This window comes from Scylla paramamosain, chromosome 8, assembly GCF_035594125.1.
Source record: "Scylla paramamosain isolate STU-SP2022 chromosome 8, ASM3559412v1, whole genome shotgun sequence".
Classification (NCBI taxonomy): domain Eukaryota; kingdom Metazoa; phylum Arthropoda; class Malacostraca; order Decapoda; family Portunidae; genus Scylla; species Scylla paramamosain.
In genome coordinates this window covers 17,286,044-17,304,539 of record NC_087158.1, presented here as the reverse complement: position 1 = coordinate 17,304,539, position 18,496 = coordinate 17,286,044, and the positions used below count along the sequence as shown (strand labels likewise).

General features: G+C 45.5%; 1 protein-coding gene across 1 annotated transcript in view; it reads left to right on the top strand.

Moving 5' to 3' along the window:
• Positions 1-18,496, top strand: part of LOC135102889 (acetylcholine receptor subunit beta-like 1) — a 124,075-nt gene that overhangs the window by 98,327 nt on the left and 7,252 nt on the right. The window contains 4 exon segments of the mRNA XM_064008493.1: positions 6,866-6,975; positions 11,722-11,812; positions 14,806-14,976; positions 18,075-18,254. Coding sequence (XP_063864563.1) covers positions 6,866-6,975; positions 11,722-11,812; positions 14,806-14,976; positions 18,075-18,254 — 552 coding nt within the window.

The window sequence follows — 18,496 nt, the reverse complement described above, 5'->3', positions numbered from 1 at the left end:
TCTGCCTTGGCGTCGCACTCATCAGCAGCGCGCTGCCACTGCTGAGCGTATGAGCGATGATGAGCCGGGACACAGGACCTCATAGGATGACCGAAGAGGACTTGTGCTGGTGATCGCCCTTCCGCCCTCGGAGTGTTGCGCAGTTCCAGCAACCCGCGAGCGAACGCATCCTCGTCCAGGTGTCCCTGCTGTGTGGTCGTGAGGATCAGCTTCTTCACGGACTTGACCGCTGCCTCGGCGTGACCATTGGAGCGTGGATAATGAGGTGAAGATACACGATGCTCCACCCCCATCGAGCCAGGAAGCGCCGTACCGATGAAGAAGTGAACTGCGGTCCACCGTCAGTCCTCAGGAGAACAGGCACGCCCGTGTCGGCGAACACACCCCGAAGGACACGAACGAGCTGATCAGCCGATGCTGGACGTGAGCATGCAGACACGTGAGGCCATCCAGACAAGCGATCTACATACACGAGGTATGTACGGCCTGCTGCGTGGAAGTAGTCTGCAGAAACTGACTCAAACACCCTGCTGGGTGTGTCCGTGTCCTGCCAGAGAGGTTCGTTGGCTTGGCTTGGTAGGAGTGGACGGCATAGTGAGCATCCAGAAACGACGTTCTCAACGTCTCTGTCCATACCAGGCCAGTACACCGTTTGTCGGGCCCGTCGCTTGGTGCGCTCCATCCCCTGATGACTGTCATGGAGTCGCTCTAGTGTTTCTCGGCGGAGGCTGTGAGGAATAAGAAGCCTCGGCCCGTAAACCACCAGGTCGTCGTCTACGGCCAGCAGACTGCGCACCGGCCAGTACGTACGCAAGCGGTGATCGAGGTCGTGGCAATGATCAGGGAAGCCCTCGATGATGACGTTCTTGAGCAAGCAGTACTCCCCGTCTCTTGCTGCTGCGGCACGTACCATTTCCACAGTCTGATCCTGGAGTGGTGCTAAGCGGACGCCGTCCTCATTGGTGGCAGATAACGCTGAGATGACCGCTGAGTGGAGAGGGTCGAGGTCACCAGAAGTAGCAGCATCCTCTTCCTCCACTGGGTCCTGTACTGGAGCACGTGAGAGGGCGTCGGGCACACAGTGTGTCGATCCCTTTTGCCAGCTTGCTGTGAAAGAATACTGAGCAAGCTTCTCCCTCATGCGCTGCAGCCGCAGGTTCTCTATTTCTCCCAACAACTTGCTATTGAGGAGAGGTATCAGCGGGCGGTGGTCGAGCACTAGATCGAAGTGAGGGAGTCCTTTCAGGTAGGTGCCACATTTCCTGACTGCCCAGACGATTGCAGCCATTTCCAACTCTATTACTGCATAGCGGCTCTCTGTGTCTGTAACAAATCTTGACCCGCATTGCACCATCTTCCACTGGTCACTGTGCTTCTGCAGGAGAACGAATCCAAATCCGTGCATCCTTGAGGCGTCAGTCTGTAGCATCGTTGGTAATGATGGGTCGAAGTATGCCAAGACAGGTGGGCTGACGAGACACTGTTTCACCTTCTCAAACGCCTCTTCATGGTTAGGAGACCAGCACCAACTGTTCTTCGGGCGTAAGAGATCTCTGAGGGTTGTGCAGCTGCAGCCACAGCAGGAGAAAAGCTTCCAAGCTGGTTTGTAAGACCCATGAATGATCGTAAGTCGGTGATGTGCTGTGGTCGTGGGAAGTCAGAGATTGCCTTAACTTTCTTTGAGTCTGTCGTGTAGCCTTGTCCAGAAACAGAGTAACCACAGTAATCTACCACTCTTTCCGCGAATGTAAACTTCTGTGGGTTGAGAGTGATGCCGTGCTGGTCACACCGCCGCACAATCTGAATGACATGGGCTAAGTGCGCACTGTAGGTGGAGTCATAGGCCAGGATGTCGTCCACGATCTTGATGGTGTTAGGTATGTCGCCGAGAGCTTGGTCTCCTCGACGGTTATACTCGTCTCCAGACGAGACGAGACCCATAACCGCTCGCCGAAACTTGTACCGACCCCAAGGTGTTATGAAGCAGGTTAAATCCTGGTCTTCTTCTCTAATGGGGACTTGAAAATACCCCATCTTGGCATCAAGAGTGGTGAACCAAACTGCTCCGGTCCCGATCGAGGCGATGGCGTCATGAGGTGAGCGCACTGGATACACGGGCCTCTTCACGTAACGGTTGAGTCGTGTCAGGTCAACACACAGCCTTACACCAGATGTCTTTTTTGGGACAGGCACGATGGGGTGGCACCATGCCGTAGGGTAGTCCACACTCTCGATGATTCCCTTGTTAAGCAGCTCTTCCAACTGGCTCTTAATTTCTTCACGCCAATTGTAAGGGATTGTACGAGATGCTGTTACGGCGAAGGGTCGAGCGTCGTCTGTCAACTCGATGGCCATGGATCCACCAGCCATTGCACGTAAACCTTCCTTTGCTTCGAAGACGCTGGGAAAGGCCTTGATCACAGCAGCAGCGTGCCCCGCACGCTGCTGTGGCGGTGGGTCGTAGGAATGAGGCCAGCTGATCACTTCTGTGGGCGTAGATAGAGGTGGCTGCGAGGCGGTCGGGTACTTGATGGAGCTGTTGCCGGTGTGCTGTTCTTCCCTGCGTAGCGGTCGGATTTGAGCCGGAAAATCTTCGGGGAGGATTCCGAGAGCGATGGAATCGTACCAGCTAAGCAGCGCCCCCTTCACCTCCTTCACCACGCTCACAACAGTCTCAGCTTCCCTGTCGCCCAGTTGCAAGTGCGACGAGAAAGTTCCTACACAGGTGAGGGGGTGATTACCGGCAGCATAAAGTCCATCACCATCAGCGGGCGCCAAGCTGGAGGGCGGGATTCCAAGGAGTGTTGCCGTGTCGAGGCCAATAACGGTCGTTTCGGCCCCAGAGTCAGGAGTCCACGTAATCTTGTCTCTTCCAGCGGGATGTGTGGCGGTAATGAGCACCTGGGGCGCAGGTCGTGCCGTCACCGTCTTTGTGTATACGCCTGATAAGAGCTGGTATACACTGGCACTGGCTCCCCGCCTCGGGCCTGCACCGCGATGAGGAGAGACAGTTGAGGAACTCCTCGAAGCTCCTCGTCGTTTCCTCACTGTCTGCTGACATACACTCGCAAAATGCCCTCTTTTCCCGCAGTTACGACACACTTTATCTATTGCCTGGCATCCCCTTTTGTCACTGCGACAATCTTTGCCACAACGATAACAGCCCGTGGGGCTTGAGCCCCCGAAACTGCCCTTCCTGTAGTTCGAGACAGCGTTCACACCATGGCTCGAAGAGTGAGAGCCGCCCCTTAGTACTGCACTACACTGGTTAGCGCTCTCTGATGCTCTGCAAATATCTATGGCGTTTTCAAGGGTGAGTTTCTTGTTTTCCAGCATGCGTTTCAGAGCCACTTCGTCTCGTGTCCCAACGACAATTCTGTCACGCAGCTGATGGTTTATGCACTGGTCGCAAAAGTCACAGAAATTGGCGATTTCCTTTACAGCACATAAAAAGTCGTCAAAACCTTCTTGCGTTTCTTGCACGCGGGAGTAGAAGTCTCTTCTATCCATGATGATGTTGCGCTGGCTTCGCAGGTACTCACACATTGCATCGAGGATGGTTCTTAACTCCGCGTCTCTCGGTAAGCTTATCCCGTAGCGAAGTGTACGGGTCCACTCGTCGTCTAGGACAGCAGCGAGTGCCGCCCTCTGCTCAGCCAGGGAGAGACAGTCTATCCTGGCGAGGGTTACGTATCCTTCAAACTTATGGCGCCACGTGTCGAACTCACGTAAAGATGCTGACGCCGTTAAGTGAGGAATGATGGTGGCGGACGTCGGGAACCTCGCGCCCTGGGTAGACGTGCTGCGGGCTGTGGTTTCGCCTTCATTGCTCGCCGTGGTGCGACTGGGAGCTTGTGTCCCCACTCTCTCCAGCAGCTGGGTTAAACGCTCCTCGCGAGCCTGACTCTGCTCCGACTGTCGCGCTAGCAGGGCAGCCAGCGCCTCCAACTGCTTCTCCATTCTGCGCCGTACCCACTGCAGCCTTGTCCTGATCCTACTCACTGCGCCATGTTCGACTCTTGACCAGCAGGGGCACAGGAAACGCAGGTAACAGTGCAGGTGTTTATTCACAGAAGGTGTGAACAGAAGGCTGGAGGTAGGTGATCTCCCGGCGCCAGGCCGCGCACTTCAACTTAACACTTATGACTGAAGCCTAGCTCGTTCACTCATACACGTATTCATGCCTCACACAAGTCTCGCTCATTCACTCGTTCACACAACTAGCTAACAACCACACACTCTTCACCTACATGGCAAGTATTGGATGCACACACACACACACACACACACACACACACACACACACACACACACACACACACACACACACACACACACACACACACACACACACACACACACACACACACACACACACACACACACCTAAACCATCCTGTTACCAAATAAAATGCATGTATATGTAGAAATATACATGCAATTATAACCCGTGACTTTTATCTTGCCAGTCCGCATAACCATCTCTGGGTCACCTCTACGATCGTGACCTGTGCCTAAAAACAACCATTGCTTCCCTCGCGTGACTGTACATGTCAGGCTAAGTTAGATTAATTTAGGTTGTTATGTTAAGTTTGGTTAGATTGTGTTTGGTTAGATTAAGTTAGATTATGCTTTGTGAAGTTTGGTTTGGTTAAGTTAAGTTAGGTTACGCCAGGTGAAGTTTGGCTGAGTTAGGTTACGCTAGGTCATGTCTGGCTTGGTTAGATTAAATAAGGTGACGTTTAGGTGACGTTTAGCTGGGTTAGGTTAAGTTAGGTTACGGTAGGTCAATTTTGCTAGGTCATGAGGCATCACTACCCTCAGATTACGATACATGATCCGCGTGGACACAGTAACAAGTCAACAAACACTCAATACAAAATACCAAACCTGGAAAGAATAATGTATGGTGTAACATTCACATCACACACTCGCAACCCAAATAATATCCACAACATGTTTCTCGTCCATTCTCCGGGTAATAAAGGAGGAATTTCCACAACAAAAGGCATAGTGTGTCAGTTGGTTCTCGGGATGGGTCTGCTTGGCTCCCGTCCAGTCGGTCACGGGCGGCCAGGGGATAGAATGGAATGGGCTGGGTGGTGCGTGAAGGCCGCCATTCCCCAGCTGACCGCACATTCCTCCCCCCACTGGCGACTCCCACCCCTCACTGTACTATAACACTATTAACTAATACTGTGAACGGAGGAATGCATCGCGTCACACCGTGGGTTTTTGCTCCTCGTTCGCCTTCATTCCTTTCTATCATTCACCCGTTTTCTTTTTCTTCCTCCTACTCCTCCTCCTCCCCCTCGTCCTCCTCCTTCTCTTCCTGCAATTAATACCGATGTTGCCGCTCCTCCTTTTCTCCTCTTCCGCCTTTTAGCCTTCTCCTCCTCCTCCTCCTCCTCCTCCTCCTCCTCCTCCTCCTCCTCCTCCTCCTCCTCCTAGTCCGAATAATTACTAAATACACTAATAAACTCTTATTCTACACCAGTTTTAATATAACTTGTATTAACTTTCAGATAGGCGTATAGAGTTCACCGTAGGGTGAATAGTAGAACTTCCTTTCATCCTTTCCTATGAAAATTTCCATGGCAGTTTTTCCATACTGCATGGTACTTTTCCCAACTATTTCCATGCCAGCGCAAGCTGGAGGGAGTGGTGGGTTGGTGGGTGGGTAGGAGCCTTCTGCTATGCTGTCCTGTCTCTCTTCCCTATAGCTAGTTAGTAGTTACCAAACAGCCTTGCAAGGACCAAAAGGTCTGTTGCTGTTTGGCTTTCCTTTGTATTCCTCCTTGTATTCCTCCTCCTCCTCCTCCTCCTCCTCCTCCTCCTCCTCCTCCTCCTCCTCCTCCTCCTCCTCCTCCTCCTCCTCCTCCTCCTCCTCCTGTTACTACTACTACTACTACTACTACTACTACTACTACTACTACTACTACTACTATTACTACAGCTGTTATCTTCTTCAGCTTTCTGTTCCTCCTCCTTCTCCCTCTTTACCTCCATCTCCTCCTGTCTTTCCCACTAACAGCGTAGAATAGTTACCCAAACAGCCTTGGAAGGACCTCAAGGTATGTTGGTATTTGGTCTTCTTTTGTATTCCATTGTATTCCTCCTTCCCCTCCTCCTACTGTTCCTATTCCTGTTGCTGCTGCTGCTCCTCCTCCTCTTTCTCCTCTTCCTCCTCCTCCTGCTGCTGCAGCTGCTGATGAAGAAATGTGAGGCAACTCAGATCCCACGAGAAGTAGCTGGTGCGTCTCACAACTCCCTCATTTCCAGGAGCTTAAGTCAGGGTCAGATTAGTGGTTTATCAGCGGTTCCCAGATGGCAGCTGGATAGACCACAGCCTGAGGGGAAGATAGATCAAGCAGGAACACGAGTAGTACCTAAATGTTCCCACCACGAGGATGTCCGTGATCTTTCCTCCCTCTTCTCTTAGAGTCAACAGGAGAGTATAGTAATTATTCGTTAAAGGCTTTAATGGTGAGACTTCTTGTGCGATTCAAATGTCTGTCTTTTTTTTTTATCATTCCCCGCTGATTTATTTTCGAAGGAAATGGTTATAAAAAAATGCGACAGCTATCAGGTTGGTAGTACATAAAAAAAATGTTATGTACCTTTATCCTTCCTTACTGATATATTCTCAAAGAAAACGGTTCTCAAAAAAAACAGTGGATGAATTAAATAGACTCGGTTATCAAGTCGGTGCAAAAAAATTTTGACAGTTTGACAAATGTACATGTTATTTATGGATCATACAGGGACTACCGACACGTGGAAACCTTCTAACTTCCTACAGCTTACCTTATGTTCCTATGTCCTTATGTTCTTATGAATCTCACCACCCCATTCCCTCCTGCAGGTGTGGAGGGACTACCAGCTGAGGTGGGACGCGGCTGACTACGGTGGCATCAAAGTGCTTCGCCTTCCCCCGGACAAAGTGTGGAAGCCTGACATTGTATTATTCAACAAGTAAGTACATACGAGTAGGTGATGCTTCCTTGTGTGTGTCAGAGAGAGAGAGAGAGAGAGAGAGAGAGAGAGAGAGAGAGAGAGAGAGAGAGAGAGAGAGAGAGAGAGAGAGAGACTTCCTGGAATAAATCGCTGCAATCACTGACACACACACACACACACACACACACACACACACACACACACACACACACACACACACACACACACACACACACACACACACACACACACACACACACACACTCCAACCACCAATAAACCTACGACCACGATTTGAAAGGAAACAGTACATCATAGATACACAAACCACATACATACATACATACATACATACATACATACATACATACATACATATTAAACTCCCAGGAATATCCCAGCCACTGACTGACGAAAGAATATACACACCCTTCTTTCTTCCTTCTTATTTTCCCACGCAGGCGACACGAACACGCTTTCAAAATCACAGCTTTGCACTCCGCACCCCAGAAAGGAACAGTGAACCGGGCCATCTGTGCTGTTTCTCCCTCTACGGGCCATTGAGGGAGAGAGAGAGAGAGAGAGAGAGAGAGAGAGAGAGAGAGAGAGAGAGAGAGAGCAGCCACTTCTGTCCAGCGAACCGTGTTAAAGCTTTGTCGTGTCTCCCAATGGTGTATCAGTAAACCTGGTTCTACGGCTCTACGCCTCTTCTGGTGTTGTGGGTCTGTTTCCACTTCCGAGGTTTTCTCTCTCTCTCTCTCTCTCTCTCTCTCTCTCTCTCTCTCTCTCTCTCTCTCTCTCTCTCTCTCTCTCTCATATATTCTCGGCTTTCTTTTCTTTCCTACCTTCGCGGTTAAAAGAGTTTTCCTAAAATATTACGCTCCGTTATTTTCTTGCTTCTATGATCAGTTTTTTCTTCTTTCATTCATAATCTCGTCGTTCGTAGACCAGTAATTGCTAACACTCTACATACTGTCTTATTTCGACCACGTTAAACAGGCTGCAGTAGAAATGATTAAGGTTTTCTATCTTTTTTTTTTTCTTTTATGATTCTAGTGATGCTTTGGCGACAAGGATTCCGCATCTCTAACGGAAAAAGAAATATACGTGAAAATCGGACGACTCATTTCTGTGACCTTTGAAAATTTTCCTTCTAAAAATAAATAGAAAATAACAGCGTCTCACAATATGGAGTTTATTCCTGCGCGGTCAGAGTCACAGTATATTAACTAGCCTCCCTCACTTCCACTGTTACATCTTCTACCTCAGTCAAGGCCCATGTTCAGAGACGCTTTTCTCTCTCACCACGACTATTTTCAAAGACCACAGAAATGATTAATCGGGTCTTCAAGGGTGTTTCTCCCGTTAATAATGTAGAAATATTGTTGGTATGTCACTAGAACCATGAAATAACTCGAAAAACCATGTAACTTCGCCTAGAGCCTTTCAATGTAGTGGAGTTGCCGGCGCAGCGGTTGTTTCAGAAAATGGTCCTATGTCCTGTGAGTTATGCTGGGATGCTGCACGTAGATATTGTCAACATATCAGACGACTTAAGACTGAGAAAGAATATGAAACAAAGTGGAATCAAGTGTGGTATGTGACTCAAATACTGACCGTCACTGTGCACAACTAAGCCTTTCTCTATTTCTGTGTGCCCGTCTTTACTCTCTCCACGGGAATTTAATATTTTATTGCTATTATTATCTTCACCAGACCTGGGCAACTTTACTCAAATATTTCCATCCGTCTTTCCCATTTCTTCCTGCTCGTTCACCTCAAATCTCTCTCTCTCTCTCTCTCTCTCTCTCTTCTCTCTCTCTCTCTCTCTCTCTCTCTCTCTCTCTCTCTCTCTCTCTCTCTCTCCTCTCTCTCTCTCTCTCTCTTACAACCTTTTCATCTTTTTCTCTCCTCTTTTTCCACCCTGACTGCCTCTGCCTCTCTCTCCCCCTCCTTCCAGCGGGATATACGTAAGTTGCTCCTCCCCTCAACCCAGCCTTCCAAGAGGCCTCGCTTTAAGCTTAAGGAAAATGGTGGCGAACGCTGCCACGGTCGGGAACTGTAGGGCCGATCATAGTGTGTGTGTGTGTGTGTGTGTGTGTAGACTCCATGTCTGTTTCTTCCTATCCATCTGTTTCTGTAAGGCTGACTAACTATTTTCACTGTCATTCTCTCTCTCTCTCTCTCTCTCTCTCTCTCTCTCTCTCTCTCTCTCTCTCTCTCTCTCTCTCTCTCTCTCTCTCTGTCTCTCTCTCTCTCTCTCTCTCTCTCTCTCTCTCTCTCTCTCTCTCTCTCTCGCTCTCTCACACACACACACACACACACACACACACACACACACACACACACACACACACACAAAAGTAACATTAGAAAAGTAAGTCAAAATGCGAGTGAGCGGAATGAAGCTTGCTATCATAAAGTGCTCCTATAAGAAATGTTCGAATCCAGCGAATCAAGGGTTGGAATCCCATGCATCCGGACCGAAACCCCGTCTCGTGCAGCCGTACATCCCGCACGCTGTAGCTGCAAATCAAGTTAAGCACGACATATATGTAACTTAGTAATTTTATGAGTATGTCTTTGGCTCCTCGAGGAACAATGCCATCACCGATTTTCCCGTTTTTAATCAATAATCTAACCTAACTTAACCCTCTCACACGAAACAGTTAACAACACCAAAAGCAATGCATGAAATATTTATAAGCATTTACAAGAAAGAAGAGCATTAAAAAGAACAGATTTTTGCAATTTCTACTTAGTTTAAAGATTAAAGCTGGCTGTAGAACGTAACAATCCCTGCATGAAACGTACCTACCCTGCCTACCTACCTATTTCCACTTATCATCTTCATTCATAAATATATCTAATCTTTTAAATCTCCTTAATGGCTCATCACTGACAACCTGATAACTGAGTCTGTAACATAAACCCTTCATAGTGTACTTGGTGTTTCCTGGCTTCACCCCCCCCTCCTCTCTTCTCTCTCATCTCTCTTCTCTCTCTCTCTCTCTCCCTCTCTCTCTCTCCTCTCTCTCTCTCTCTCTCTCTCTCTCTCTCTCTCTCTCTCTCTCTCTCTCTCAATTTCTTAACGGCTACGAAATATATCTAGAAGAGAAAATTATACATTAAGTCCAAGTACATCTGAAAGAAGAATTATTTTCATTATTTTTATTTTTTTTATCAATATTATTATCGTTTTTTTTAGTATCACGATCATCCTTATTATCGAAAAGACAAAGATTATTATTATTATTATTATTATTATTATTATTATTATTATATTATTATTATTATTATTATTATTATTATTATTATTATTGGTTGTTGTTGTCGTTGTCGTTGTTGTTGTTGTTGTTGTTGTTGTTGTTATCATTATCGTCATCATCATCACCATCATCATCATCATCATCAGCATAATCATCATCATCATCATCATCATCATCATCATCATCATCATCATCATTTTTTTTTATTACTATTACTACTATTTTCACCATCTTAAATTATTGATGAAGCGCCGAGGGGGGGACGCGGCTCTTCGGGAACTTCGGAATCCGCAGCAGACAGGTGAAGAGGGCGGGGATGCGTGCGCGGGGCCCTCGGGCAGGAGGTGGGTTGGGGAAGGGGGGACTGCAGGTGGAGGAGGAGGAGGAGGAGGAGGAGGAGGAAGAGGAGGAGGAGGATGAAGACAAGTAAAGGGAGATGAATGTGAGGAATATGGCGGATGGAGAAGAAAGGGTAAGGGGGAGATTTTGTACTATTATTACAACAACAACAACAACAACAACAACAATAACAGCTACTACTACTACTACTACTACTACCACTACCACCACCATTACCAGCACCACTACCACCACCGTTATTACTACTACTTATATTATCACCGTTATTACCATTCTAGCCTGCGGTCATATTCCTCCTTGGCTCCTTCCCCGCCTGACATTTTCCTCCCTGACAGACTCCCTCCAGCCCCCACTGTAATATTTCCCCTCTTGACATTAATTCCAGTGATCATTTTCTTCCCTGGATATAATTTACACCACTATGGTGTGATAACCGAAACCATCGTTGTCACTGGCTAAGTTTGGATAGGTTTCGTTAGGTTACGTTAGATTGAGTTAAGTCGTGCTGTGTTACGTTAGCTTAGTTAAAGTTAGGTTAAGTTATGCTCGGTCAGGTGAGGTTCGGTTAAGTTAGGTTCGGTTAGGTTAGGTAAGCTACTTGGTCACGTTAGGCTCGGTGAATGGTTAGATATGTATTAAAAAAAAATGTAGGATAATATCTGGAAGGAAAAATAAACAAATATTAAAATACCCATTATAGAATAAGTAAGGGGCGTAGAGAGGTTTAGGGAAGGGAGAAGGTTCTGGTGGAAAAGTGTCCTTCACAGTCATAGCTATTTGACTCCCGCACACAACACGGTCAGGCGAGATTAGGCGGCTCCAGGTGTTGTATCAGCGTCTCGCCCTCACAGTTTTTAACTTGATCCTCCAAACTATAATTCTGAAACATTTTTGCGCCTCACCTCCACTACTTTCAAAAAGATCTAGTAGAAGCTATACCGGCTCTTAAGAATGTTTTTATGGTTCTAGTGACAGATTAATTAAAGATTTCTACATTATTTACAAGAGAAACAGTCTTGAAAATCCAGGTGTGTGTGTGTGTGTGTGTGTGTGTGTGTGTGTGTGTGTGTGTGTGTGTGTGTGTGTGTGTGTGTGTGAGCGAATCTATACCCTACTAACGTCTCTTCACCCACAGCGCCGATGGGAACTACGAGGTTCGCTACAAGAGTAACGTGCTGATTTACCCACACGGCGAGGTGCTGTGGGTGCCGCCTGCCATCTACCAGGTGAGTCACCGTGCACAGGTACCGCTGTCCATCCCAAAAAAACTCCACCGCGTAAGGAAGGACAGCTTCAGGAAATACGACTCTGTTCACGTTGTTTCACCGTAGATTCTATTTTTAAAGTGTAAATGTTGTATCCTACGGCTAGATGACGTAACCATCACTGAGTTCCAAACACAAATTTAGTTAATTTAATCTCCTATTGCTGGATGACCTATTGCTGTCTCATTCTTTCACTGATTATCAAAACATAAATTTAGTGTGCACTTCCACGTGTGAATGGAATCTCCTATTGCTGAATGATTCATTCACACATTTAGTGTGCACTCCCATACAAGAACATAACATTAAGGAACATTAAGGGAAATTGCATTAATCAGAAATCCCTGCATGACAGTGCATAGGCATACATACATCTTTCTCCACCTGTCGTACTTATACATAAATATACTCAACCTTCTCTTACAGCCCTCTGGTTCTTACTACTTGACATCATGATATACTTGTAGAAATAATCACATATAGTTTTCAGCAGCAGCCGCCCATATTCTGCCGCCCCTATGCGTCCCTTCACACACGCCTAATTGTCTAACCGGCCCAACACTCCACGGCGAGGCCTACTGGAAGTCTCGACTCATAATAAAGTACTTAATATAAAATCTCAAATAATAATGAAGTGAAAAGAGCATAGTAGTGAGGCTTGAAAGGTGAACCAAGAGAAGGCGAGCACTATAATGACTTTCTTCGTATATTCCTCGACTCCTTTGACACAGAACCATTATATTAACCTCGCCCCGCTGCTGAGAGTTGTTCAGCTCTCTAAGTGGCCCTGCAAGTGTGTGGCTCACCCAGAGAGGGGAAGGGGAACTGTTACTCTGGCTGAGTGGCCTAGTTATGTTAAGCCTGCTGAGAGGGCGCCTCGACACGTGGATGCCATTGCGGCCTGCCATTCATATTGTGTCTCCATAAGGATTAATTACCATTCTTGCTCCAGTGTGGCTGTCACCCGTCCATCGGCTTTTATTCATAACAGTTTCGATGATAAACCACCATAGTTTCTCACGTCTGCCGGCACGCGGAGAGAGAGAGAGAGAGAGAGAGAGAGAGAGAGAGAGAGGAGGAGGAGGAGGAGGAGGAGGCGCCAGCTGTTGCCTGGTATCCCTTACCAAATTATGGCTCACACTGATTTACGACATGGCCTGTGTATGTATGTATATGTATATATGAATGCATGTGTATGTATGTATGTATGTATGCATGTATGTATGTATGTATGTATGTGTATGCATGTACGAGTATGGAGAGAGAGAGAGAGAGAGAGAGAGAGAGAGAGAGAGAGAGAGAGAGAGAGAGAGACCCGCAAAACTACCTATTTACTCTTTCGCAGTTCTCATAGGAAGAGGAGTGATTGAGTTCGAATTTGTAGTTTTACCTTTACTCGGTAAAATCGTCTAAGTTTACTCCAAAGCGGTGCCTGGTAAGTGTCGTGCTGGCATCAACAATCAAAGGTTTAATACTCACTATGTACGATAACCATTAACAAATACTGTGCTTAAAAGTACGAGTATCTACTAAGAGGGAGCTGTCGCAAATATCCCGACAATAAAGGCTGTACCTGAGCTGGGTCTATGAATTTAAATACAGTTGATCGCGGGATTACAAAGGTCAATAATCTAACTGTTTGAATATAGAGTACCATGTATGTACTGGTGTTTTCTCTTATTATTATTATTTTTTTCACGTGAAGCAGGTAACTATTTTTGGATTTCTTCTTATCACCAAAATTAAAGCGTGAGAGAGAGAGAGAGAGAGAGAGAGAGAGAGAGTGTGAGAGAGAGAGAGAGAGAGAGAGAGAGAGAGAGAGAGTGTGAGTGACTGCTGTTCGGAACCACTGCAGCACCCTAACAGTAAATAAATAATAATAATAATAATAATAATAATAATAATAATAATAATAATAATAATAATAATAATAATAATGATAATAATAAGTGTGCACATGTTTAAAGGAGACGTTGGTTGCAGTGAGGTGGTGCTATCAGAGGAATGAGAGCGTGGCGTGCGTTAAAGATAAAGTAACACACAGGTCCTGTTCTGCGCCTACACTGGCTTCAGAACGGCACCGCCCACGCCTGATGATGTCTCCTTCAGCTGACCGTTAAGGGAGCTGTGATTGGTCTTGGCGTAGCGAATCATTTCTTTACGTGCTGTTGTTACTGTCGTTGCCAGTGTGCGTGTGGCGTCAATGTTTGTAACGAAGCTGACACTCCTGTGCTGCACCCCGGGCTGTCACGCCGGCACGAAGCGAAAGGATTCCCGCCCAAAAAAAATGTCAAACTGTGCAAAGTGAAATAATGAGCCTAATCTCTGCACGGCTCACGAAATCCTGAGCACCTGAGATTTCGCTGCCCCATAATAGTCCCGAGCAGGCCTGGCACAGCGAGTAGGACGGACAGGCAGCAGCGGCCGACAATGAAACTGTGACAAATTAATGGAGGAGAAACATACACAAGCTGGATGGTGTGCGAGTATGTGGGCGCCACACTTCAGGGACTATGCAACGTATAGTGTGGTGTGGAAGGATGTATCCATAGTACATGGGGGACATGACATTGTCTGATTATTAAATCACAATGTTTTAAAAGAGTTGATTCCGTGTCTTCTTCTTTTTCATCTTCTTTTTTCTTCTTCTTCTTCTTCTTCTTCTTCTTCTTCTTTGTACTTGCGCATATATATATATATATATATATATATATATATATATATATATATATATATATATATATATATATATATATATATATATATATATATATATATATATATATTATAGCAGAACAAGGGCGTACACCAATGATCAATAGGGGACGGAGAGCTTTGGCCAGATACACTGTCACAGACCAATATTTATCTAACACTTACACAAGTGTGCAGGTAACTTATTACTGATCAAATTCAGTATCTCCACTTTAGCGATACATTTCCTCTCTCCACAGAGCTCGTGCACCATCGACGTGACCTACTTCCCCTTTGACCAGCAGACGTGTCTCATGAAGTTTGGCTCGTGGACATTTAATGGGGACCAGGTTTCTCTGTCCCTTTACAACGACAAGGACTTCGTCGATCTCTCTGACTACTGGAAATCTGGCACCTGGGATATTGTGGAGGTGAGAGAGAGAGAGAGAGAGAGAGAGAGAGAGAGAGAGAGAGAGAGAGAGAGAGAGAGAGAGTGTCGAATTGTGTGTGTGTGTGCGTGTGTGTGTGTGTGTGTGTGTGTGTGTGTGTGTGTGTGTGTTATACATATGTTTACTTGACCTACTTTGGCGATGTATGAATGTTTAAAGTTACCTATGCCCTTACAGGCGTTGCCTCTGAGCCCAGCAAGGGAAGGTGTAAAGGCGGTGAGGACACGTGGGAGTGTGTTAGTCTGAGTAGAAGGTTTTCCATAGACACTCTTTTTTCGACTTCCTCTTGACATTGGGTGGAGTTTAAAACTACGCACAGTAGCCTTTATTCTTGAATCTGGGCTAGCCTCTGTTGCAAGGCCTCCAGTTTCCTTGGACCTCTCACTTCTTGAACACCGCTTTTTTTTTTTTTTTTTTTTTTTTTTTTAGGAGAGACACCGGCCAAGGGCAACAGAAATCCAATAAAAAAAAATAAAATAAAATAAAAAGTCCCACTGAGATGCCGATCCCCAAATAGGGTCCAAAGCGGTAGTCAAAAATTGAAGGATAAATGTCTTGAAACCTTCCTCTTGAAGGAATTCAAGTCATAAGAAGGTGGAAATACAGAAGCAGGCAGGGAGTTCCAGAGTTTACCAGAGAAAGGGATAAATGACTGAGAATACTGGTTAACTCTTGCATTAGTGAGGTGGACAGAATAGGAGTGAGAGAAAGAAGAAAGTCTTGTGCAGCGAGGCCGCGGGAGAAGGGGAGGCATGCAGTTAGCAAGATCAGAAGAGCAGTTAGCATGAAAATAGCGGTAGAAGATAGCAAGAGATGCAACAATGCGTCGATGAGAAAGAGGCTGAAAACAGTCAATTAGAAGAGAGGAGTTGATGAGACGAAAAGCTTTTGATTCCAGCCTGTCTAGAAGGGCGGTATGAGTGGAATGTATGAAGCATACTTCATACATGGACGGATAAGGCTCCTGTACAGAGTTAGCAGCTGGAATGATGAAAAAACTGGCAGAGACATCTCTGAACACCTGATTTCATAGAAGCTGTTTTAGCTAGAGATGAAAAGTGAAGTTGCCAGTTTAGATTATAAGTAAAGGACAGACCGATGATGTTCAGTGTAGAAGAGGGGTTAGTTGTCTGGAAGGTTGTGTCGAGTTGATAGATGGAGAAATTGAGTTTTTGAGGCACTGAACAGTACTAAGTTTGCTCTGCCCCAATCATAAATTTTACAGAGATCAGAAGTCAGACGTTCATGTTAAATGTTGCTCACCCAACAAAAATGTACATTAGCCAGCACTATTTTCATTTTTGGGTATCATTAAGAATATCTGAGGCAGTCGGATTAATGTATGATCTTACTTAAGTGCACACATTGAATTAAAATATTTGCTTATGTTCCGCGTCATAAGATAGTGAAGTGCATTTTAAAAAACGCTTCAATATAGAGCTTCAAACTCACAGATTTGAGTAGCAAAACAAAATTTGTCTGTCGTGGAGAGGGGGAATGAGGCTGGTTGGAGGAAAAGAACATCCACCTGAAAACAAAATACACAGGCAACCATAAGAATGAAGGTAAACAAACAGACGAGATGGAGGAAAACATCCCGCGGAAATGAAGTCCGAGACACACGAAGAGCAAAGTCAGAAGAAGGAGAAAAGAACTCGGTGTCATCGTAAGATGAAAAACAAAAAGTCTGAAAATGTCATTATTCACACGTGACCAAGATGTTGGCACGGTTAAGGAAGCCGCCACTGTACAGGCATCACCGTTCTTTGCAGAGGCACCGAAGCCAGAATAGGGACGTCAGTACTGGAATAAGCAGGGTTAATGGGAGTGGCCTCCTAATGAATATGATGAGAGAAGTCAGCAGGGACTCGCGACAGGCGCGGCCAGATGCCTCAGCGATGGGCTGACCAGAACCACGTCAATTCACTTAAGGTTCTTTTTGAGAATGTAATAATTATTTCATCTCCATATCATTGTTGTCCATAAGCCTGGACACATTTGAGCTTGCTAGCCACTTCTGAATTTAAAATAATAATTACGTAACAGTAAAACAGGACGTGTGTTTTTAAATAATTCGTTTCAGACCGGATTTGAAACGAACACCTCACTGGCTTCATTTCTGAAGGCTATGATATATATTTTTATATTGCAGTTTGGATGAATAGAATTTGAGCAGCATTGGAGTAAACAGCTGCTGACGGTAAGCCGGTTATAAAGACCGAAATATTTTACCAAAGGCTGACAGAAAGACAGTTGTTTGTTTGTTTCCCCTTGGTCTCTATTCATCAACGAGTAACAAGTCTAGTGAGGTTCACGTGAAGAGTCTCTACAAAGGGTGTTGTTGTGTTTCTTCAATTAAGAATAAAATGTAGGCCAACAACTGTTAGTCGCTTGTGAAAAAAAATAAATAGATAACATGATAATAAAAATCAAAACTAAAAATATGAAAGCTTCATCAAAGAACAGACGTCGCTTGAATGCTACAGACAGAAATCCAGTATACGTATTTCCCAGAGGCGTGGGTCTTTTTTCCACGAAAGGGATGTTGATCTTGATAACAGAACCATTTGATGACTAATCTATCTCATCTAACTTAAGCTTTGAAACCGATCTTATCGTTTAAACCCTTACTGAAAATTCAACACTGAGCAATTCTACACTGATCTCTCCCTCAATCCTAGCCTCTGACCAACGTGCGCTTACTCTCCAATAGCGAACATCGAACCCAGTCCACCGGAATGATAATCAGGTAACTTAACAACATAACTTCTACCGGACTGAGTTAGATTCCCAGCACTCCAGTACTGCTTCATTCTTGAATGTTAGCTGTGGAGACGTATTCTTTCAAAGGTACAGATGATTTGATGGGATACAAGTTTAGTCCGGCAATTAACTTGGATCTAACCTAAAAGAATAAAGAGAAATATTGAAGGGTTTATAGTGCATCACTACTTATTAACAAGAAATATTTTTACAGAAACAATTTAGCAAAAACTGGTCATCTTAAGCAAATTACAATAAAACAAGCCTTCAGAACATTCTAGTCTCTGTCAAAAAATTCATTTGTTTTATGTTTGCAGGTGCCCGCTTTCCTCAACGTGGTGTCCAACGCGCCCCACCCCACGGAGACCGATATCACCTTCTACATCACCATCAGGAGGAAGACCCTGTTCTACACCGTCAACTTGATCCTGCCCACTGTCCTCATCTCCTTCCTCTGTATCCTGGTGTTCTACCTTCCCGCTGAGGCAGGAGAAAAAGTAAGGAAATACACTATCGCACGGGGCACACTACTGTACAGATTACGATGCTAGCCCTCACACTTGTAACAGTATCTATGTGTGCTGTGCCAGTACTCGTAGAGGCATGCCGTAAGTTACGTACAGTCTGAAAAAATTCGGTTTGGGGGGGAGTTTTGCGACCTGGTTCGTGTGTTTTGTCAATGTTCTGGTGTTACAATGAAGAGAACAATAGATATCACAGAATTCGTGGTCATAATGTA